This window comes from Oreochromis niloticus, linkage group LG18, assembly GCF_001858045.2.
Source record: "Oreochromis niloticus isolate F11D_XX linkage group LG18, O_niloticus_UMD_NMBU, whole genome shotgun sequence".
Classification (NCBI taxonomy): domain Eukaryota; kingdom Metazoa; phylum Chordata; class Actinopteri; order Cichliformes; family Cichlidae; genus Oreochromis; species Oreochromis niloticus.
Genome location: NC_031982.2, coordinates 6076799 through 6102410, shown reverse-complemented (window position 1 = coordinate 6102410; position 25612 = coordinate 6076799). Strand labels below are relative to the sequence as shown.

Below are 25612 nucleotides of genomic sequence, written 5' to 3'. Positions count from 1 at the left end.
GTATAAACTGAAGTCAATTAAAAGTAGAGGCAATGAAATAATTTGTAGGAGAAAAGAAGGAGGTGAAGTTTCATAGGTGTGAGACCTGAAAAGGCCTGAAGCATCAGCAGGTACGCAAAGACGCTTTTGTCTCGATGAAAGCAGATAAAGTGCAGATGTAGCACAGCCTGACTCAGTTTAACGTGCTCGGTTCAAAACTACAACTGCTGACTGTGAAACACTGGAAGAAATCAAAGTAGAACCCATTGAATGAAATAAAGAAAAGTAAAACATATTACATTCTGAAATTCATGCCACTATTGCAACACATCTGTTAGGCAGGAAAAGGAAAAGAAGCCAGAGTGAATCTTTACCCTTGGAAAATTTCAAGAGTGTTATTGCCACAGATGCTGAGAGCGACATGTCATTGATGACGACTGTAACCCGCCTGACTTTGTCTATAAAATCCCTTCCACTGATTAGAGTTAATGTTTATGGGACGTTAAGAGGAGTTAGGGAAGAATGAGAGATTGGAAAGAGAGGAACGAGAGAAGGGGGGAAGGCGAGGGAAGGGTAAATATCCGAAAAGGAGGAGTTTAACTGTCTGACATTACGGGACGCTGCCTGTCCATAAATCTGTCCCACAACACTTTGCTCACATGCTCTCTCTTTCCCTAGAATAGACACACACATATAAAACAATATCCTCTTCTAACCCACTCTGTGGCAAAAAGAGTCCGGGGAATTCCACAGAGGAATGAGGAACAGGAAGGTAAAAGAAAGATGTGGAAAAGAGTGAATGTTAGAAGGGGGGGAAAGCAATATCACTTTTTTACAAGGCTTAGCTCTGACAGCGTCGTAGCTCTGTGTGTGTGTGTGTGTGTGTGTGTGTGTGTGTGTGTGTGTGTGTACTTGTTTTTTCATGTGTTCCTGTGCCTTATTTTACAAGGCAGCTATGAAATATTTGTATTTACAGTCGTCTCCTATTAATCAAGTGGAAAGGGGCAGAGCAGAGGCTTAAGTGCTTGACAGCAGTAATCTAATAATAATATGTGAGAAATGACCAACCTCCAGTGCTGCCACAGTAAATTGGACATTATGCATGGTGCTTTTATGCTTGTGTGTGTGTGTGTGTGTGTGTGTGTGTGTGTGTGTGTGTGTGTGTGTGTGGTCTTTTCTTCTTTTATCCAGGTTTAAAAAGGTCAGGAATCATTTACCCGAGGGCCTTCTGGGAATATGCTTAAGTTTTATCATTACAATATGACATTTAACGGTATTCTATACAGAAATTATGAATGAAGATCTCCCTGAAAATCTGGTCTTTTAAACCAACCAATTAAATCAACATGTGAAAAAAGGTCTGTTCCTAACAAAAGTTGTGCTTAAGGCTACAGTTAGGTGAGTCACTGGAAATGTCAGAATGTCAGAAACATGCATTGTGTAAATGATAACATATTTATTTATTTGTTTGGGAAAAGGACTTAAATTTGCTCAAATGCACACTGGGTGGTGCGGCATCTCACATATTTATGTCCGGCCCTACACATATCTCACACTTCCCCCTCACTTTAGCTTAGCAAGTGGGCACAGTACCCCATGAGTAGATGTGTCGGGGTTATTCTCCGGTTTAACACAGCTGGGTGATGCATACCAAGCTGGGGACGACAACAACAGGCCCGTGTGCTTCAGACTGGCCTTCTCCATTCTCCATGGCCTGCTGCTGAATACTAAACAACATCAGTGCGATGCGCAGTCACGGCTGGAAGAGAAGGCCAGCACTCACCCCTCAACCCGGCATTGTCTGCCTCTCTCAAGTACAAGCCCACCCACAGTGCTGCGAGCACTGCTCTAAGCCTGGGTCAGCACCCAAAGGTGTAAGGGAATGAAAGCGAGTAACCTGAATTGTACATTCTTTTGCAATCCAGGTGCACATCTTCCTGCAGTGGCCTATAAGACTTTGACCTGGTATTTAGTCAGAGGTTAAAACAAATGTGGAGATAATGAAGGAACTTGATGACTTTAGGGATCTTTAGGGAACACAGATCCATAATACACAGCAGACTGACATAAATGATTTACTAGAGCACCAAACACCTGTTAAAATAACGATGAAGGATGAATTAATAAATATATCCTATTTTTATAAACTGTTTACACCTTGTTAATAGGAGAGTTCACATTATAAAGATCTGGAAACCCATATTTCAGCAGTACATTGGACACTGTCTTACACGGACAGGGTGAACACAGTAATCCACTATAATTTGGTTAATGCAAACCTGTGTAACCCCTGCCAAGCCACAACAATGAACACAGTGCCACAATCAGGCAGTTTGGATGATTTCTCCAATATGATAAACAATTTCTTTCCTTTTCTTCTCCTACACACGGTATAGTCATGGTAGATGGCCGCCACTCCCTGAGCCTGGTTCTGCTGGAGGCTTCTTCCTGTTAAAATTGAGTTTTTCCTTCCCACTATCACCAAGTGCTTACTCAGAGGGAGTCGTCTGATTGCTGGTACTTTCCCTGTATTATTGTAGCATCTTTAACTTACAATATAAAGCACCTTGAGGGTGCTGTTGTTGTAATATGGTGCTATTTAAGTAAAATTGAATTGAGCTGAACTGTATAGTCATTACAGCACTCACATGTTGTGAGTAGAGTTGGAGTATTATATTGGGTCTTTTGACAATACGAGATGTCAGAAGTCTTTTAAAAGAGGTCTCAGCCAGATGAAGACACAGAAACAGTAAGAAAAGGCTTCCTGATGGGCTCATGAATCCGTCTTCCTGCAGTTTGATCTCTTCTGTCTTTTTTTTTCTGCTTGCGTTCTCTCTCTGTCTCTCTAATTGGAACAATCACAGTACAGTGCCTCCTGGCCCTGCTGCCCGTTAGACAAGGGAGACTGGCACTGGTTTGTATAAGATGTAAGACAGTCCAGCTGATTTCCCCTTAGTGCAGCAGAGAGGAACAGAGACTGAGTAACAACTCTGGTAGCTGGATGGTAAAGAAAGTACACTGCATTACTGAAAAGTAGGTATAATACTATGAAATCTAACCTAGTTTGATCCTGTATCTTCCTCTTGTTTTTAGCTTACATCAATATGTATATGTTTCTATCTAAATACATGTAATATCTCCCACACACAGTACACAATGTTGCTTTATACACTGAGCGTGGGCTCACCTTGGGGGTTCCTGGAGTGGCCGCTCCATCCTTGGGTGACGGGTTCTTACTGCTGCAGAGAAAGAAGAGAAAAAGGAAATCAGTGAGATCACATGACGTACTCTGATCCTGAGCGGATTCTGGTTACATGCCACTGACTCCCTGCACACACTAACACACAACTAATATCTGTGAATTTCACCCGTGACTCACTTGCAAATCAGTTTATCAGACTCTTGATAATGTTTTCATTCACTTTCATCCATCACTCTTCTATTCTCATCGACCCTTTATGATGACTTATAAATGCAGCAGCGCACTCAGTTCACTTGGCTGCTTTCTCTCATCACATTCACACACAGAAGCAGGCAATAAGATGATTAACAGTGGTTTGAGTTGTCAGCAAATAAATATTATAAGGACAAAGGTGCCCAAAGCTGGGGTTAGTTGCATACCGAATAAATGCTTTTATTCTTCAAATACAGACACATTATTTTATTTTGATCCTCCGTTTCCCCCCCTCACATTTACGGACCCCTCTGCTCTCAATTGATTTTTCTCATTTTGTTTTTTATTGCCCACTTTTTCTTCTCTTCCTCCCCTGCCTCGTTGTCTACCTTCCCCATCATTCTCACCCATCTGCTGCCTCTGCCATCCTCTGTCTCTCAGACTTTCACCCAAACACAGAGATAAATTTCTCCGAGCTTCACAAATCCTTGCGACAAGCCTGACGTTGACAAAGCGAGACAGGGTTGTCATGTTTGCTTTGAGACCCTGTTAGCTCACCAGACCCTCTTGGACACACACACACAAACAGAGTCAAACAGACGGTGGCAGACCACAAGGAGAAGGGAGCCTAAAACTGAATTGAGCACAACCTCTAATCTGACAGCATGCCCTGGTAGACAAGGGATTTCCTTTTTCAATGGATGGATGGGTGGGTAATAAGAATAAGAAGCCTTATTTATATGTCACTTATCTGAAAGAAGAATTTACAAAGTGATGCACAAGGAGGCGTAAGAGCAAGACAAGGGCAATATAAGAGCGGTGAAATATAATGCAGAGCTGCACAGAGGAAGCAAGGAGTGGGGAGGGTGATGGATGTGTCAAAGTGCAATGGAAATATTTGTTCCTATAAAGGACATGTGAAGCAGGGTGTAGTTCTTTTTTATATATATCTTAAAAAATGATTCTGTGCACAGCATCACTTGGTGCATCACTGTCAGTGTATCTAAAGAGGCACCCGGCTAACTTTACACATAGAGCCTGGTTTGTCCGTCACAGCGACAGTAAGCCTGTAATAACAGCTGTAGCTATATGCGATGCTTACAAGTTTGGGAAAGTAACCATGACGATGTAATAGTGATGTAACAGGTTTTCTTAGCTTGAGCTTGGGAACTGCAACTTTCTATCCAAAATACTTTGTTTCAGAATCTATATGTTCTAACTCAGCTTTACCATAATGCAACAGATAGTCTGCCTTCTGTACTCTGTTTCTAAGTAAAACAGAAACTGAATACAGACGTTTCTGCAGAGACATTTTCATGTAAACTGTTATAAGAGAGATATAATGACATCACTTAAAAGCTAGTACTACTTATTAAATATGGCTAGAATGAAAGAGAACTGTGGTGGATACCCTGTGCTGTCACAATTAATTTAGTAAGTAGGCACAAAAAAATAATCAGACCACAAATTGGATCCTTGCAAAAAAATTTTTTTTTTCATTTTTCAATCAAATTAAAACAAGATTCCTTTAATTATATTGATCTGACACACATAAAAAAGTGTGTTTCCGCCTGCTTTCTGTGGTTACCAGGAGCCTGTGGAGCCCTAAGATCTTTTGCTCTTTCCTGATGAGATTATGGCCTCAGTTGGGAGTTTCAAGTCATACTGAATACAACATTATGTTGTGATGTGTTGTAAATGTAAAAAAAAGTCCTAAAACATATTTCATCAGGTGATCAACAAGCCTCTAGCCTATAACTGTGCAGTTACTCCTGGTTTCTCACATCCAGTAACACCAAAAATGGCACTCAGATTAAGGCTTTAGCAACAGAATGCTGCTAAACAATTGGTGATGCCGCAGAGGCGATTTCCATCTTCTACATACAGTCTATGCTTCAACAGAGCTCTTCGTGGGAGGCTTATGTGATTGGAAACATTTGCATCCTTGAGTTAACTAACTAATCATAAAGGCCGGTATCTGCTCTTTTATGCAAGCAGGAACAGGATGAGCACTGTCAGAGCTTCACAGGTTGTTAGGCATCTATAAAAGCATGTGGAGGCCATACAAACTAAGGAGTATCGCTTTGAGTTGCTGAAATTAAATTTCAGCAAACTCAGTTTTTCTCTTAGATTTTTGGGGTGTCGTTCTCTGTTGATCATTTTCAACCATCAAATAATGTGGCATCCTCTGGTTCCTGGCACATTATCCAGTCCATATCAGTATAGATAGATATATCCATCCTGATTTTTTCCCACTGAGATCTGATGAGTCTTCCTAGTTGTTTTTTTAGCAGTGTATATAATTAAACTAAAATACAACAATGCAAGGATTTGAACTTGAAATGTACTCCAATTTACTTAATATTTGTGCTACAAAATGTCACAAGAAAAGAAATAGGGTTAGTGAGGAGTTACTAAACACATACTAGTTATTAGTTGTTATTTTCACTCATGTCTGATTCTTTTTGTTCTGAGATGACTTAGTTGCATACTTAGAAAGTACGCCTGTGTCTCGGTGTGCAGGATGGGTGTTTGCTTATATATTCTATGTCTCTGTTGTTGGTGAATCTGTGTGTGGAAACCTGCCATTACCTGTGGATGTGCATATGCACCTGCATGTTGTTTTGCAGCTGTGTGTGGCACCACAGAACAGCAGGCCACACCTCTGCCAACAAAGAGAATAAACATGGGTGACACAGTCAAGCTGCCGTGTAATGCAGGGGAATCTGCCAACACCCCACCACCAGCACACTCACAAACACACACCTTTCTTACCCCCTTTTCTATCTTTGTCTCTGTCATCTCTCTCTCCTTCTCCCTCTATCGCTCTTTTATTCATTACCTGGAACCTCTGCACAGGCATCAACAATAACAGCCAACTCTACCTGCTTGTTGACAGTGTCAAACAGCGACAAGAGAAGGAGGGAGACAGAGAGAGGGGAAGAGAGCGAGAGAGGACAGCAGTTGCATGCTTGCCACGATGGGAGAAAATTGCCACGGTGACAGAGGGGGTGATAGAGAGATGAAAGAGGAGTTGGGGTAGGTGGGGGGGGATGAAATGTGAGGTGAGAGAAATGTGGTGAGGGAGAACGAGCGGGCAACATAAAGAGAGACATCGTGCAAGGGAAAGATGAAAGGAGACAGAAAACTAGAGAAAGGAAGAGAGGGAGTGATGGGAGAGTTGGTGTGCTGCCGCTTCTTCTCGGCGCTTCGCACACATCTGCGTGCCCAGTTCTATGAATTTTTGATAGCGAGGGTTATAGGGCTGGAAATTCCAGCTGACTGCCATGTCAAAGCGAGGAGAAGAGTGAGGAAATGAGCAGCAAAGCAAAGTGAAACAAACACACCAGGCAAGCAGGAAAAAGGAGGCAAGGATGAATGACAGATGCGATTTAAAATGTGTTGCTAATGAGGCACGTGTAGGAGAAGTAAGGGCATGTCGGTGCCTCACACAAATAGTTTTTATAGCTCTTTGTAGAGGTGGGTAGATTGATCCAAATATATATAAATATTATCAGTGTATGTAAATAATATCAATGCTGACCGATACTAGCACAATAGCATCGATACCAACGCTGGTATTGGTATCAGATTGATACCAGCACGATACGATCGATATTGTGTTTATAGCCTGTAAGTTCCATATTTAGTCCAAACAATGGTGATAAATCAGTTTTCAGGGTTTTTTGGGAAATGAAACGATATACTCAACCATGTATTTTAAAAAACAACAGATGCTGACACAAAGTCCTTTAGAGAGAGGCACATTTACATTGCAGTTCTTTAAAAAAAAAAAACCCAGAAAAACCCAACAGTTTTAAAATGCATGAAAAGCTGAAAGGCGTGTTTTGTTTTGTTAACAAATTATTGTGGAAATTAAAACTCACAGTGATTTAGTGGTCATTAAAATGTGTTCAGAAATTACAAATTAATGAGTCTTGTCACACTGCTCTTCCCTGCATAAGCTGACTTTGTAGGTTAAATATATCGGCATTGGTATCGGTAATACTGGCCCGATATTTACTTGGTATCAGATTGATATCAAAATTACAGGCCAAATGTGACATTTTGTAATTTATCATCCACAATAAAGTAAAACTAGAAAAAGCTGTGGAAATTTGATCATCCATTAATTCTAAAAACATTTTAATTATTCAATTTTTAGTTGATCACCATTTTTAACAGGGTCTAAAAAGTTGCTTTCTGGGTAGATGGTTTGTCTTTGTGAATTTTATATTATGCAAAGGTGCACATAATAACCATTAAAAACAACAATATTGAAGTTACTATTACTATTTATTCTGCAATCATTTCTTGTGCTGAAGCTCTTTTGACGAAGATTAAAGGGACACTTCAAGAACTCTGGAGGCTGTTACACCTTCATGAGTCAATATTTTAGAGATAAAGCTAGAAAAAGAAATCCAGGCATTCGATGCTGTTCATACAGCAACTCAAAAGTGTCTTATTTAAGTCCCTTTCACCCTGGTAAACACAGTCAATTTACACTTGAAGGTCATCTTATTGCTCTGCATGTAAGTAAGTAACTCTGCCAAAGGAGTAATGTGAATTGCTTGGCACATTTGTCTGCAGAATTTTACTAGTTAGGACTGGGTGTGACTTTAATGTTTGGCTTTCTGGTTGCTTTTGCCTGCCTGCCAAAGCACTTTATAAACTCTGCTTTATAAAAACTACTATTAAAATAAAGCTTATTATTATTATTATTATTATTATTATTATTATTGTTATTATTATTATTATATTCAGATTTGGAGGTGCTCCAGATCTGAATCTGGATTTTTTTTTTATGAAAGATTGGGAGAAACAAAATTTGGAATTAACTATTTACTTATACATACTTTGAAATAAGAAAATCACTGTCGAGTTTTCAACAAAATATATGAAACTATTCAGATCCAGATATCCTTCCAGAGACTTAATAATTTGTGTATGCAATAATGGGGATTTCCAGCTGTGTCACAGATATGTAATCTCAGACTGCTGTAATTGTTTAAAGTGTCCCTTGATCTCACTACGCAACTACTGAGGAGTATTTGACATTACTCAGACTATAAGTATCAACAACAGGATTGTATTTTTATCCTATTTTTGGCACTGGCAGTGCCAGTTCAATTTGGTTTGAACAGTAATTTGATGGAATTCAATTAACTAAAACTGCCCACTCACCTCCATCTTGGTTAAATCTGCATCGGTAGTACACAGTGCTACTGAATTGTAGTGACGGCCTCACACCTCCACTCCCAACCAGAGGGGCAAAGAGAGAGAACCAGCTAAAGATGAATAAGTCGTTTCTTGGTGGATGGAGATGGAGGGAAGAATGAAAGAATGGAGGGATGGCACTAAACTCAAGATACTGATTGCTTTTTGCCTTTTTGTGTCATCTGGTGGAGAGGTGGGGGCTTGAGTGGAGGCAAATTGATTATAGAGGAGGAGGGAGAAGAAGAGGAGCAGAGGTGAGGAGGGGGGCGATGGGGTATGTAGATTACTTTGCCTGCCCCAAGCCACCTGACATGTACAGGGCATGATAGATTTCCATTTGCCAAACTCTATGTGTGTGTGTGTGTGTGTGTGTGTGTGTGTGTGTGTGATTTCGATGCCTAAACATGAAAAGCGATGTCCTATGAACAAGTGACAGAGCTCGCAGTCAGAAGAGAGGACACGGACTGACAGTTGTAATCAAACTACATTTACATGTAGCAAGAGCAACTAGGACAGAAGGGAAAAGCAAGTAGAAACACATGCTTCTTAAACACACACACAGACACAGACACACAGACACAGACACACACACACACACACACACACACACACACACCTTCGTTTTCATACCCACAGTTCTTTCATTCAGCAAGCGCTGCTCGTCATTAAAGGCACATTTACCACAAATTGGACCAAATTCCCACTGTCACTTCCAATAATGGCAGCTCCCATGCAGAGAGCCAGAGAGAAGGAGACACGGTGGGTGGGTGTGCCATTTAGAATAGGGGGTTAGTTTTGTGATATAATGCACACAACCCTTTCAGTTTTATCTCCTGTTCACATTTCTTTATATCACTCACAGATACAGAGGAAGCGCTTTTCACAAAATATCTTCAACATCTCCGTTCTCGCTTCTTCTTGTTCCCTTTTTTTTTTTGTGGTGTACGTATGGATCTAATGGCAAGTAGGCAAATTAGCCAGCTGTGACATTAGCCACCATCCCTTCTCAGGCCGGGATGATGCTATTTCCTTAAATAACTGTGTATGTGTGTGAGAGAGAGACAGAGAGTGGACGTCGGAACTAGGCTTCCCAGGGCTAGCATCCCACACTGCCAGAGGGAAGGACAAACTACTAACCTTTATTAATTATTAAAACACACACAGACACCTTGCCATATTACTAGATGATGCATGGCTCCCACGTTTCCCCAGAGCTCCCAGCCACATCTCCTGGCTTTCTGGATGACAACTGAACCAATTCTATCCACGGATTAAAGCCTTGAGATGTGGCTGATAGCTCGGGAAATAAAACAAGATTTGGCTATTTGTCCAATAATGCCTGGCTGACGCTCAGTTCGATCATTTCCTCCATCCTTTTCCATACATATATGTTCCTCATAATTATACATTTACATTTTCTTTGTTTTCTATTATTTGTTTGATTAATTTTTTTTTTTTTTTGGCAGGGAATCCATCTCTGTCCATCGGTTTCCCCTGCACTGTCCTATTTTCCATACATCTTACCCTCCATACACCCGCCTCTCCCTGAGCCTGGTTCTGTCGGAGGTTTCTTCCTGTTAAAAGGCAGTTTTTACTTCGAGCTGTCGTGCTTACTCATCGGGGGTTGTTTGATTGTTGGGGTTTTCTATGTATTATTGTTGGGTTACAATATAAAGCCCATGGAGGCAAGTAGTGTTGTGATTTGGAGCTATATAAAATAAATATAAATTGACTTTTTCAGGAAGTTAGGCCATTGCTTTGGTCTTAAATGGCTGGAACTAACTTAAAAATCCTTATTAAAGATCATGAAGAAATAACTAATGAAACATAGATGAGATGTGAGAAAAAAAAGAACAGTAAAGGCCTATTAAGCAAAGGGGAAAAACAAGATTTGTAGGAAGAGATAAAAAAAATCAAATAAATAAAATGATTGCAAATAAATGGAAGAGAAGAAACAAGTGGTATAGTGTTTGGACAGGGAGAGACAAGTGGAGGGGTGCGCACAGTGTAAACGGTGGGTAAATGAAGTGTGATTTCCACTTGGGGTGACGCTATCTGTTGCCCTGTTCCTTCAGGTTAATGGGTACTATCATAAAACTGGGCCGCTTAGGTGGACACCGGGTCACAACCACACACGTAGGTGCACACACAAAACCGGACGCGTGGTCAAGGTGAAATATGGATCCTAATGGTTGTGTTCCATCGTTAAAAGGGCTCGGAGTTGATTTGTCCATCGTAAAACAGCTCGTGCAACTGCCGCGAGGGGAAAAAAAGGGGGCAGAAGTGAACTTGGGGTCACGGGTTTGAATCCTAATCCCTGTAGGAAACACTTAGCTTTGCATTGACAGCGTGCTTCTGCCTTTTATGCAGATTTATGATACCAAAATCTTTGTTCAGAATAAGAAAATAGGTCAGCGAGCTGGACATAAAATCTGAGTTGAAATACAGGCGGTAATAATACTTCAAAATTACTCTGTATCAACCAATATATCTTGGTAATATGATTCATGTTATTTAATTTAATGAAATGATGAGACATCCCAATTTGTTATTTAATACCCAGGACAATGTTTTTCTGCTTCCAATTCAAGATTACAGGATTCATTATACCTTCATTCAACTGTGTCCGTTATTGTAAGACACCTGGTTAAACTTAGCTTTAAACGTATAGATGTTAATAATGTATGTGTAACGTGTTCATGCACAGTTTCATTGAGACTGACCCAAATAGGGTATATAAAGACATGTATACATACCTACAGATCATTAAAGTAACACTTATAATAAATATTTGACTCTGTTAAGGACAGAGCTCAGTCCTACCTGAGGCAGATGGTGGCTAGCCTCTCTATCTCTGTCTCCATGTGTTCCTGTAGCTCTCCAGGCCTGAGCAACACCTGGCAGATGGGACAGACTGGAGCCTGGCTGTCATACAGGGACATCTTCTTTTTACCTGGAGACACCAATGAAGAGGAACACAGTGACAAGAATATCAGTATAAGAAATATAAGCACAAAACCATTTCTTTTTTCATGCACAAACCTTACATGTTGATTGTGTTTAATTATATGGTATCAGAATGCACCTCAAATATTATTTTTTATTACTATTGTTTTATTACTGCAGAATCCCATCGAGTACAAATGAAACTAGTGTGGAAGTACCTTAAAAATGCACTTTTTTAAGCAATGGCCAGCAGAGGGCAACTTCTATGAGTGCAAAAAAGGTCCTATCACAAGTCTGTGACAAAATGACCCTGCTCCCAACTCCATCTACATTTTCCTAAAGAGATTATTGTTTCAGTCACTCACTTCAAGCCACTTCAAGCCTTCAAGTCAACATAATGTTCACTTCATAAAAATATGTTTCCATACAGTAAAAACATGCAGGGTATGCGTTAGGATATGTCCACATTGTGATTGACCAGATGCTAGAGCATGTGTTGACCTTGGCCTCCCCTACATAAATCTCTATGCATAGTATTGACAGACTTTGTCAGATGGCAGTGAAGCAGAAGTTTTAGGGTAAAAGCAAGAAAATGGGTTTAAGGAGCCAGCATCTTCAGCAAGCATCACGGTGTACATTTCTGGATTACACGCTTACAAAAGCGGACTAGAGTGCTCTACAGTATCCATTGTGTAATGTTGCTCTTGGGTCAAAGCGGGAGGTGGTGTTAGAAGGGGAGTTAAAGAAGTGTCTGCCATGGATGAGATAATGCTGTATAGAGTCTGCCAACACTACCTCACTTCATTGTCCTTGATCAGCAGGGCATAGGGTGGGGCCACACCTGTTTGTCTGTGTGTGTGTGTGTCATTGTGTCGAGCACTGCGTACGTGTTGGAACGTATGCATTTTTGTGTTTGTGCTTTGTCTGTCTAACCTGGCTAAAAATACCATCTATTGAAATCATATCAGTGCTTAGAGTTGGAGGACACTTCCTGATTTCCTGGATAGCCAATCAAATAGTTCTTTTTTTAGCCCACAAACAATAGGCCCCGCCTCAGCCAGGACATCCCGTTTAGACTGCTTGTCACCACGGCAACAAGGGGACCAGGTACAGGGGGACTCCCTATCTGCCTTGTCTTTAGTGCACCGTTTTCTTTTTCTTTTCTTTTTAATGCACAAACATTACATATACACACACACATACACACACTCCTATACATACACATGCAGCCCTTGGGGGGGCATTTATCCTTGCTTACAGTTTTCTGCAAGAGCACTCATCATGATACAACTAGTAACGGGAAGCACACACAAACGCCCCCCCCCCCAAAACCCACCTCTGCCGCTGCCCTTCTTTTCTCAGAGCGTGTGCATGCATACTAGCCTCCCATTCTCCTGCGCTGCTGCTTAACAGAGCCCACAGCACTGGACACGTTAAGTGACTTTGAAAAATAGGTAATCGATTACCTTCTTTCCCTCTTTTTCTATCTCCTTTTTACACGTTTCCTTCTCTTTTTTGCATTCTGATTCTCCCTACAATCCTTTCTTTGTTTTTTCTTTCTTCCTTTCTTTTTCATCTTCTTTATTTTCATCTCTTCCCTTCTCTCTCCCTGGCTACACTTCTCCTTTCTGATTTTTCCCTTTCTCTCCTTGTTTCTCCATCTCCTTTTTACCCCCCTCTCAGCCCCTGCACACCTCCTCTCTCCCCTTTATTGCTTTGACAAGATAATTTGAGTCATGCTGAAGCCGTCCGCCATCCGCCACAGCAAACAAAGAACAGATCCAATCCCCCTCTGCAGCCGATGGGGCCGCTTTCTATTCTGCAGACAAACGCACTCCTGGAGGTCGTGGACGCGCACACAAACATATGCTTGATACATATTGTTGAGTCCAAAAAAAAAGTGTAAACACTTGTTTTGCATGGTGAAAGTTTACTTTCTGCATTTCAATAAGAGGTGATTTTCTTTTGAAGTTTGAAAGATTCTCTGTGAATGAGGTTATTTTTGTACTGGTAGATTGATGATAAAGACGTGTAGCTGCACATTTACGACAACAGAAAAGCAACAATGAATAAGAGGAAAACATACTAAAGTGGAGGAATGATTGGGTTGTGTGAACTGGTTTGAATTCAAACTTCTTCTTTTTTTTACAGAAAAATATGAACCAGCACATTAACACCAAACATATTCCTAAGACATGTAAATTTGGCTTTCTCTGATGTGATGGAATAAATACAGCCAACAGCTTTTAGATCCAACAGAGATGAGAACTGCTGTCACCAAAAACATAAAAGCAGCACTAAGCGTAGACCAAAATATAAAATCAGCCACAATATGTGAAAATAAATAGATAATTTCATAAATCCCGCAACACAAAGCATTCAATCAAACACTGAAGGGAAACTTTGCATTTTTTTAAAAGGCAGATTTTTTTAAAGCTTCAAAATATTAAATATATCAGCAACAAGTGTGTCTCCATATGCAAATTATCACATAAAACTTGCAAAATTAGCAAATGAAACACCTTTCAGTCAAAAACGGGCCCCAAATTAATCCAAATGTAATGCCATGCAATGTTTATTTGCCCTAAAAGTCTTGTCAAAACTTTCACTCTTCATCTCTTTCTTTTCTTTTTTTAAACTTGTTTGCTGTTGTGGTCTTTCCTCCTTTCCTGTCATTTTTACTTGCCGTGTCTCTTTCTCTTTTCCCTTCCTCTTATTTTTCCCCTCTCACTGTCAAGTGCTCCCCGAGGGAAGTGAGCGATGGGGAGAGCCGAACGGACAGAAAAATCCCTCGAAGGAGGAAGAGGAGGAGAAGCAGGGGTGGGAGGGATGGGGGGGTGGGGTGGTGCTGATGTGATGCGATGTTGCACACCCGGCTTGTCAGCCCCTTAAAGATGATTAATGTTGGGGTGACACGCAAACACATGTGTGTACCCACATGTCCCGCTTTAGACTTCACACGCTCAAAACACACACACTCGCCCTGCGGCGCGACGAGGGAGCGTTTAATCTTGGGCAGCACGGGGAAGGCACCGGAGCTGCAGAAGATGGAGGGGGGGTTGGAGCAAGAAGACGGCCGGACAATAACAAGGAAATAGGACTGACAGGACTTTTTAGTGTTGAGACTCCTCAGTGAAGCACTGGTCGGCCGCCCAAACGAGGGGATAGATGGATGGATGGAGCAGGAGAGCCGAGAGAAGGTGTGCGTCTCCTTGACAGCCATGATGGAATATAGGCCTGAACCCTCCCACCCTACAAAATGTGCCAAGATGGATCGTCTTATCTCTCTTTCTCTGACTTCCTTTCCCTTCTTTCTCCTTCTCCCAGTCCCTCCATCTGTCTTTACTTACTCCTTCTCCTTTCCAGATCACTATCTCTCTCTTTTCCTCTTCTTCCTTATTTCCTCCTGTCACCACCTTCCCTTCTTTCATCTCTGTCACTTGAGCCAGTTAACAGATCTCAGTGGCTTCACGAAACAATAAGTCACCGAGCTGGCAGGAAGCATATCCTCTGACTTTTCTGATCGCCAGTCTGATTTATTTACTGACTGCTGTGCTGCTGACACGACACTTACGCTGGTCTAACACGACAAATTGAGTAGCTAATTCCTAGTTCAGCTTTGTGAATCTGTCAGTGGGATGACTGAAAATTGCAAAGATAACCATAAGGCTGTTTTATTTTTATTTTTTCAAAAAAGAGAAACAATGTTAAATTTAATCAATGATCACCCCAAAATACGTCCTTGATTAGGCTTTTCAAATAATGAGAGGAGCCGCACATACAAACACAACTAGACAGGCAATTACAGACAGCAGATGGTGAGGAGGAGAAAGCCAGATCATGTGGAAGAGTGGAGAGCAAAGAGGAGGGATCTTCTTTTCTTTGCCATCCCTTCCTTTCCTTTTGTTTCACTTTCATCCTAATAGCCTTACTTCCTGCTTTCCTAACTCTACATGCTCATTTTCCCCATTTGCAACACTGCTTTTTCTTCCTTTCTTCCTTTTCTTCCTCATATCCTTTTTTCATATTTATTGTGCACCAATAAATATGAATGATCCTTATTTTCAAAAATCTCAGACTTCAGAGGCTGCGCAGCCAAAAGCTGCTGAAAATTGGTGAATCGTTAGTCATCACGAAATGATGAAAAAGTTTGAACCTCTTGTACTACTTCAACTGGCGTCCTTCTTCTTCTTCTTCTTCTTGTTTTTTGTAAAATAAAAACTTTTTCTCCTCTCTTCAGTCTCTCGGTGTCTCCCTCGTCTCCCTCTTCCTTGCTTTGGTCCAGATGAAGTGGGAATCAATAGATGCTAGATAGCACAGGCTCCCAGTCTCAGACTACAATGAGCTGAGGTAAAAGGCCACCTCCAGAGAGGACAGGGATTGTCAGCTCAATACTCTCTCTCAATGGGACCAGAGATAAAACACCATTTGGGGTGTCCTCACGGCTCAATGGGCTAAGAGGCAAAGCATGTACTCACAAAACTGTGGCTCCAAATCCCATTTAATGACCTGGATTGCGTGTCATCGCTCTGCCTTTATCTCGCCCAACATGGCGGCCTCTAAGGAAGCAGGAGACTGGTGTACATTGAACCCTTCCCTTTTTCTATGCGCTGCTTATGGCTTGCCTCAATGGCGCATGGCAGTAAGAAATGCACTGATATAAAAACTTACAGATTATTTGGTTAAACGTGTCCTCTTTATGAAGGAGTTGAAGAAAGAAACCAAAATGTTTGACTTTCCATGAACTTGATCACGCTTTTTTATTTTTTATATCTTCTGCAAGGAATTGTATTGACTTGTAAAGGATGCACACAATCAACTAATGAGCACCGAGCATGTAAACAGGATTTAAGCGCAACAATAAGAGTCAGAAAAGAGGAAGGCCGGATTTATGGCTTGGCATATACAGAGTATGTTTGTATGCTACGTTCGCACAAACACACAGCAACAGGCACACTTGCACATTTCCCAAATGGAATTACAAAGTGTCTACATGTAGAGGCTGTTTTTCTGTCCTTGAACAACTGTCTTCACCTTATGTGTATACACACACACACACGCGGGCGCACACACTTCCATTCCCCCTCCTTGTTGTTCCCCTAAATGAGTTTTCTGACATGCATCAAGTGTTTATGCCTACAACCCTCTCCTCTCTCGTCTTCCCTTCCTCCTCTTCCACCTCCCTTCTTCTCCCCTCCCCTCTCCCGCTCGCCCGGCCGGTTAGCTATAACACCCGCCAACATCGGTAAACAAGGAAATCTCTCAGCCGCGGCCCGGCGTGTAACCGCATTACCGCGCCCGATAACCTCTTCAAATAATGTGCGATAAGGGGAATTTGATTTGATTCACGAAAGGGAAAGAGGGCCACTTCTGCTTCCCCCCGACTCCTCCTCCCTTCCCTTCCAATCTCTTCCTTTTCCTTTCCTTTATTTCTGTCGTTCTTTCCCTTCACCTCTCCATCTTCTCCTCTTCTTCCTTTCACTTAGCCTCAGGGTCCAGGCCTCCTCCTCCACCTCCTCCTCCTCCTCCTCCCATTGCATTCTCCCTTTCTCCAGAATGACACTGCCTCGCATCCGCAATCAAATAAATCCCGCCGAAGTGTCAGCCTTCATTTCGACTCTCCCCTGTCTTTCCCCCCGACCGATGCAAGGTGAGGTGAGAGGGGCTCCGTAAAGCCATCATCTCCATAATGGCGAATATGAGCCCTAAAGCCCAAAACCAGGGGGCCGCATTAACACAAATGGGACTAGCAAGGTGTGTGTGCGCGTGGGTCTCCCGGTGAAGTGATATGGTTTTTCTCTTAAGTGAGCTGTGATTTAACCAGGCTAGACACTAGGCTGATCACTGCCTCCGTATGGGCGCGCGTGCAAAATAGATGAGGCTGTGTGGCTCATTCAGGGGACATTTGATGAAATGGAACGGGGGGTCAACTTCAGTTTGCCACCCGGGCTGCTTTGCGTTGCTCTCTGCGAGCGTGTGCGTATGTGTGTGTGTGTGTTTGCGTGCAGTCTCACTCCCTGACAGTGATGCATGGCACTTTTAAATAGCACTCCTCCACGCCCTGCTCAAAACTCATCACCGGGGTCTTTCACTATCCCTCCCTCGCTCCCTGGGGTTGTCACTTTTAGAAAAGCAAATGAAATGTCGGTGCCGTACAGAGGAGAGGAGGGATGAAGAGATGGCCGACTGAGGGGTAGCAAGTGGAAAGCTGTGTGTGTGTGTGTGTGTGTGTGTGTGTGTGTGTGTGTGTGTGTGTGCAGGAGTATGGATGCATGCTGTCTGTTCAAGACAATTGGAATTTTTCTGTGAGTGAATAAGAGGCAGAATGAATAGAAGATGTATTTGTCTTACATCGATAGGAACTGCACTACTGCTACTATATGCACAATACTTTTTGTGTCACTGGGGAAAGGTTTTGGGTCAGAAGAACATTTTCACGGCCCCTTACTTTTAAACACACTCTTGGAATTCAAAAGGAATTAAAATGAAACTTGGTGGATTTAGAAAAGAGAAAGGGAAAGCCCAAGAGATCAGCACATCATAAATCACCGGCTGCCTAGTTTGAACACACGTGATAAATTGTGATCTAATGATCCCCGTGTGTGTGTGTCTGTGTGTGTGTGTGTGTGTCAGCATGTATAATGCTGCTTTTACTCCTGGGACCTGGCAACAGCCATATGTGTCCGTCTCGAAGACAGCGGAGTGATGCTTGTAAGGTTATCTCCAACTACTGACAGCTGTTTATTCAATCAATCACCTTGTCAGTGCGCGTGCGTGCTCATGTCCAAGAGTGGCGAGCGAGAAAGAAGTAAATTAATGGAGCATTAACCAAGCGCTGACCCACAGAGCCACAGGCACAAGCAGGAGCCACGAGCCAATCCCAATAACACACAGCCACAGCTCCCCGTGTAGCGTGCCAGTGGTTTGCAGGACGCCGAAGGTGGCAAAAGCAGACTAAGTGAAATATTCATTGTTCTTATTTAGCATCCTTTTAGAACATGGGATATGAAAGCTATGCCTGCAGATAGGAGTGTATGATGTGTGTTTATAATTAAGTCACACAGAGGGAAGACACTTCTGCTTTTACTGACCTATGCCCTGTCTGTGCTGACTGACTCTATTCCATTTCTCCTTCCTCAGCTGTGTGGAGGTGGAGGGATACCGAATGGAGAGAGGTGTGGGCGTGAGGCCTGTCGGCACTCATTTCCATCCCAAAGGGCCTAATCATGACAGGAACATGCCGTGTCAGTGGGCAAACAGGGACATCAGCAAGTTTGAAATAGATACTCTGAGTCAGCCCTAATCACACAGACACAGCCTGTTTCTTGCCCGCCTGCACGCATGTGTGTGTGTGTGTGTGTGTGTGTGTGCTATACTAACTTAATATAGTGAATAGTATTACTGCAAACACAAATTCAGCACACACTTTGACATTATATATTTTATTTATCGTCTGATAGCTACTACCACTAACAGGAACTTTCGGTGCCCATTAATCGATGCTGATATTTTCTGCTGACTGTTCTCCATACAGCTGACATACTTGCTTGACTTTGTGTTCAATAGCCCTATGAATCCACACTTAGAGCTGGTCTTCAGCAGCACATATCAACACAAAAAATAGTCTCCTGCATATTACTTCCCTATTATTTATTCTTTCTTTATGTCTCTCATTTAATCTCCTTTTTTCCTCCCCCTTCCCCTTGCTTTGATTCGCCTCTCTCGTTGCCTCTCATTATCGCTCTCCCTGCTGCTTTCATATGGTCTAGCGGCTGAATTAATTACCAAAGCCAATTAACGCTAGATTGGCTGATGTTTTAACTAATTAGCTTTAATGAGGGTGCCGTGGCTGCCTGCACCGTGTTAATTGAATCCTAACAGCGGAGGAGGCAGCCTGTGGAGGCAGAATGAGAGCGATGGATGGATAGAAGGATGGATGGATAAAGACACACGCACAGAGTTGTTATTGATAATATTTAGAGCGGATCATAGTACCTCCCACCCTGTTGTTGCTGCTGGTTTATCATTAACATTACTGGCCTTTTGTACCGATATCCACACTCAGAGGAAAAAAGGAAATAGAATCCTATCAGAAGGTGATGTGAATATGTTATGCCAGCATGTGCGTTCCCCTCATTTGCTGGTTAAAGGTTTATCTTAGATAACTAGATTTAAGTAATGCAACTCATATCCTCGCTGTGTATCTCCTGGTTATTCCTCTCTGTGTTTGTTATTGCAAAACGTGTCTGGCAAAGAGGAGCAGCAGATTAGACTCTTAGATCACTGTCATGGCGTCCTCTTAGTGCGGATTACCTGCTGAACTCCATTCTCACCTGTCTTATGATAGGAGGATCAGAAGAGACGAGAAAAGGATAAAACTAAATTTCACATTATGTCATTTGGAGGAGATGTGAATATTTTCACGCAGCATCGTGGATTCTGCAGGCTGTATTTAAGATTCTTGCATTTTATTGTTGACTGAATTTTTTAAATTGTCCTTCACATACCTAGTAAGTTTCCTTACTAAACTATGTTTTTGGTCCAAAGTAGAAGAATGTAGCCTAGCTGCTAAGCCAAGGCTAAACCTAGCCATAAATCACTCTGGCTGTGTTATTACCAGCTTTACATAGCTGTTCAAGTTCCTGCGTTTAGTTTGTCATCACAAATATAGACTCTGATATTACAATTTAATGTGCTTTCTGTCCTAAAGAAACAGTAGCCATTGAAAATTTGCTGTTAATTTAGCTAGCAAAGGATAAAGCTAGCAATCATAATAGTATTTCGCTAGCTAAAGTTTAACTAGCTAAATATTAATGAAGTCATTTTGACAAATTAACCTAAAAAGGCACAAAATTATACATACATTTCAGTTTTCTATTTTTTATGCAGTTGCCATTTTATGTAAGGCTACATTTCTTTCTTTATTTTTTTTGCTTTTTACAGCAGGCTGTGACTGATCAACAAAATCTAGGCTATCACTGATGTTTGTGCACAAAAAGGAGAAAAAAAAATAAAGACATAACACTTTCTTACATTTACATGTATTATTTAATTAAATCCAACCAATATGAAATTGACTAGAAATAACTGTAAATTTTAAAAAGCAACCCTTAAATTAACGCTACTGAGCGACATGAGCCGCATTACATAAAGATTGAACATTATGCCCATCCTCTTGCTCTCTCTGCCTTCTCCCATCTTGCTGATCTAAAGACATGAACCCCGGCAGATTGTCTGAGGTGGCCATAAAAATCTGCATGGCCGTGTAAAAGGCTTAATGATTTTAAAGTTACAAGAGAAAAGAGCCTGCAGTTTGTCTCATCCATCAAGTCTAGCACCAGCGCCTTCGCCAAATGGCCCTGCCACCTAACCTGGAGCTTAGCAATGCAGGGCCAAATACGCCCTCCCTCTCTCGCTGTCTCACTGAAACATTTTGTCTTCGTCCTACTTAGACTACATTATTTCTTTCCTTACTCTTTGTATCTCTTTCACCTTCTCTGTGTCACCTTGTATTTTTCTTTTTCCGTTTTCCATAGTATTAGTATCAGTTGGCTGCAGTTCTTTTCTTTTCTATGCAGCCAGAAAGACTACAAATGTAAGATTTTTCTGCTTTAAATTAGGTTGGCACACAGTAAATGACTCATACTTTAGAGTATAAATAAGCCACACTGGCTCTTGACATAACAGGTAGACACCAAATACACAAGCCAGACCTTAAACATCTAAATTTGGTGCAATAAAAGATGCCTTAACTTCTTACATGACCTTGAATTAGCTGATACTGGCTACAGTATCTAAAGACAGCACTCATCCATCTAACCCATTCAACCCAGCAGTCCCTAACCTCCAATAAGATTCCACTTACTGATATAAGCCTTTTGACTGGCTCTTGAAAACTAATCAGTATTAGAGACCCTCTGTTTCTCTAATGCAGAAATCAGGCTTTATAGAATACTTTGATATCCGTTTACTGTGTTCTGCTCTCCTTGCCTGAATGATTACATGTCTTAGGATGTTCTATCAGGGCAGAGGTTCCCTCCTGAGGTGGATGACACATATCAAGTACACGTTAACTCTTAGATACATACACTCATATCCAACATATCCCTCTAGAGATGTGGTCTTGTAGAAAGAATTGGGTGATTTCATGTTCCCATCATTGGCTCATCTGTCAAATGGTGGCACACTCATTTATGCACATACACACATGTGAAGCATGACAGAGAAGCCTGACCGTTGCAGCGCTTTGACTAGTTTCCTGTCTTTCCCGTATTCTTTTTCTGTTTTTCTTTCCTATGTGCTTTCCATGTTCAGCTTTTGTGTTCGCTCTAGAATAGCGAGAACAAGCCTGCTTCACCAGGAAGATATTTCACACTCCAACAACAGTCATCTAAACAACTCCTCAAATTCATATGTCACTGTAATGCATGCAAAATGAAAAAGTGGGATCCAAAAATAAATGTGATTATTTTACTCTGGCTACATTTTTGCTAATGAAGGCTAAATTAAAACATTTATTACCGGCTGTGTTAAATGCACATGTGCATCTCCTCTGGCTCATCCACGACTTGGATTTATAGAGTGCAATAAGTAACATTAGAACATTTGAATTTATGGTTTCTATTAGCACCAGTCATTCAGACACAATAACAGCTATAAGCACACACTGATATATAGCCTGGGTGACAACAAAAGCCAAATGTAAATCAGATAAATCGGTGAAATTGAACAGTCATTCAAAGAGCCCCATCTACAACTCTGAATGCTCATGAGCCCCTTTGTACGGCGGATGCAGGTGTGTGCGCTTGTGTGCATGTGCGTGTTTGCTTGTCAGCGATTGAGAAGGACCTATTTCCTCTTGCAGAATCCCCGGCTCTAAATGATGGATTGATATCTCTTTCACTGTAGATTATATACGCATGTGTGTGTGTATGGGTGTGTGTGTCACCGGCCCTCTCAGCCTCTTGCTGCCTCTCCTCTTAGGCCCTTATCAGCTCTTGTCACAAACAGAGGATAGGGGATAATCCTTCATACAAGGGGAGCAGTCTGGCCTTCCATCTATCTAGCTGTCTGTCTAGCTGTCTGCTATATTACCCATCTCACTGGAGTGTCACCAGAATAGAAATCAAACAGACACAAAGCAAACTTCCTACATCTCGCTAATCTCTGTTGGCACGACTCAGATGGCGAGTTTGATGGGAATAAAAGTCACTGCTTTTTTTTCTCGCAAGTTTGGTCAGATTGTAAAAAGTTTGCTGCAAATCCCGTGTAATTATTTGCACTGCAGATAAACGTTCAAGTAAGGAGTTGGGAACTTTGTGTTTTCTTTAGGTGTCAGTTGTCCTGGTGGGAATTAAAAAAAAAAAAAATAGCCACAGGCTCCTTTGGAAAAATGACTGCAACCCAGATAATGAAAACTTTCCTAAGTTCCCGGTCACGCCTACGCCTTAGGGTGCTGCAGTGTGGTTGGGTTGCCTGCCATGTCCTCATGACATGTGGCTGCTGCGGGTCACTCCCGAGTTCCAAGAATCAGAGCGGTCCCTGGCACCAAACTGGGTCCAGACTTCAAGAGTTTGCTTATGTAAATCACGACTTTCACGGCATTTCATAATGCGGGAGAGCATCATTTAAAACACCACTCGCAAAATCTAATTTATGTGAGCACTTTTGTTCTAAAATGAGATTTTAGAGCCCAATAAAACTAGGTTAAAATAAAAGAACATTACAACAAATCGTCGACCACAGTGACTTGTACCACTTGAGGAAAAACCCACTCCAGATGGAAAAATGAAGTTGTGCTAGCCTAAACTACAAGAATATCCAATACCCACATGGCATTCACCGCGAGGCCTCTGTCTGTCTGTCTGTCTGTCTGTATACAAACTATATATCTGGGTGGTAACGTGATATGAGAAAACCACAGATGCCTATCTGCTGGAGTGGGTCATTGCACAGGTCACACATGAGGCTACTGTGTGTATGTGTGTAACAAGTGATTTCATCACTCAGCTGCAATTGGACATCATTGTGATCTTTATCAGTCTGCTATCTCTGTGCTCTATAGGACTCTGCCTATCAATTATTCCTCCATCCATGTCCTTTCCTTTCCCTCTCTCTGAAAGGTGATATCACATTGTCCAATAGAGGGCGATGTTCCACTACATTTTGCTCTTGCAGCATCCTTGGTAATGTTTCCCTAAATAAGTAACATTCTACATCTCTACTTTAATTCTTTTAAATCCTTATTTATCGTTCTCCTCATAAATGTGTTTGAGCAACTGGGAGACCAAATGAAACTGTGCTGGTAGCAAAGCAGCATCGGTAGAGTTTTCATAAATGTAAAAACTCTGAACCCGATGTCTGTATAAATGACGTCAAAGTGCATACTTTTCAAAGATGCTCTCACTCACTCTTTTCACAGCACTGAAAATCACTTGTCTTTAAATTTGGTGACATTTAGATTTCCACATGATCTGAGTCCTCACATGCTTCTGTCTGAGATTAAAATTAAAACTATGAGTTCCTTAACTCATAAAAAGTTGTGGACACATAGTTTTCAGTTGAGAATACAGTTTAAAATTATCAGAATTTTTGCTGGGTTTTAACTGGACAACAATTGATCTCTAATTTTGTTTACTTTCTGGTATTGTTGGCTTCTGCAAGGAGACAGCTTGGAGACTGTCACACACCCAAATGCCCAATCACAGACACACACAGACACACACACAGAGGTGAGGGGAGGGAGTCTGCAGCTGAAATCAATAGAAAATTAAAGCGACTGAAATGGTTTCTGCTCACACATTAACCTTCCTTCTCTTTTCTCCTTTCCTCACCATTCTTTTCCATCTTTTCCATCATCATCCCCCTCTCCCTTTCTCTCTCTCTCTGTCTCATGCCGTCCCCTAATAGCCAGTGCCACTGACGGCAACAGTGCTTCAAACAGCCTGAGTGTAGGTTCTAGTGACAGAGAGTAAAGAGACGTGTTTTTTCGAGTTTGATCTTTACAAACGGGGAGAGGGAAGAGGGTGAGATGGCTGGATGAAGGGATGGGTGAAAGAAGGAGGAGGGGGGGGGGCAGTAATAGCACAGAGACGACAGGGGCTTTGGATACTCCCTCTCTACACACACACACACACACACACACACACACTCACACTCACATACATACTCCGTCTGGGGACTCAAATCTCATAGCAATTTTCAGGCCGGATGATTGGCAGCTTGATGCGTATTCTTCCTCTACAAGACCGACTGATAACTCCAGCTATCCCATTCCACCTTGCCATCTCTCCCTCTCTCTCTGTCTGTCTTTCTCCCACTCTCACCACCTTTTTTTGTCACTGTGACTCTCCCAACACCCCCTTGCCCTGACCCCCCCCCCCCAATCTCGCTCTCCCTCTCTCTCTCTGGGCCTGTTGTGGGACTATTACAATGACAGAGGCGATAAGGGACATTTATCACATGTGCGGCGGGGTGAGTGAGAAAAAGCCCTCAACAGGTCTAGGGGGAGGACAGACACACACACACATACACACTCAGCATATAGACATGCAGAAATGCTTCCACATTGCATGCACATGAATGTGCAAGCACCTGTGCACTTAAACAGACAAATAAACAGTGAGTGGTTGTGCATGCCTACACACAACTGCATACGGCCTCTTATACACACACACACACACACACACACACACACGAGCACATAGATTGTAACGGTGAATCATCCTCCTTTTCCCCATTTCGTATTTTGCAGTTGACTGAGGCCAATTCCCCATAATTCAATACAGTTGAAAAATGAAACCCCGGTAAATCGCTACAGCGATTTTACAGATCCCCGCTTATCCTCATAATTCATTATTTCCAAACTGTAACAACATTACATTTCATTTGTAATGCTCCGCCTGCCTCAGCCATTTGCCAATTGTTATATCTTATTGTTTTCCCTCTCCAAGGGGGAGAAAAGTGAGTTATTGGGGGAGAAATGGAGGCAGGCTGGGTAGCAGGGCTTGCTCCTTCGCTGCCTATCTACCTGTTAGTCTGTCTCCATAGCTGTCTAGTTATTGTCCCGACTGGTTC

General features: G+C 41.9%; 1 protein-coding gene across 4 annotated transcripts in view; it reads right to left on the bottom strand.

The window, feature by feature from the left end:
* The window catches only part of rnf220a (ring finger protein 220a), a 159173-nt gene that overhangs the window by 30624 nt on the left and 102937 nt on the right, over positions 1-25612 (bottom strand). For all 4 annotated transcript variants that reach the window (XM_025900149.1, XM_013264672.3, XM_013264674.3 and 1 more), the window contains exons 3-4: positions 11414-11543; positions 3167-3218 (exon numbers count right to left, since the gene is read on the bottom strand). In XM_025900149.1, the coding sequence (XP_025755934.1) occupies positions 3167-3218; positions 11414-11543 (182 nt within the window). The remainder of the gene's footprint in view (positions 1-3166; positions 3219-11413; positions 11544-25612) is intronic.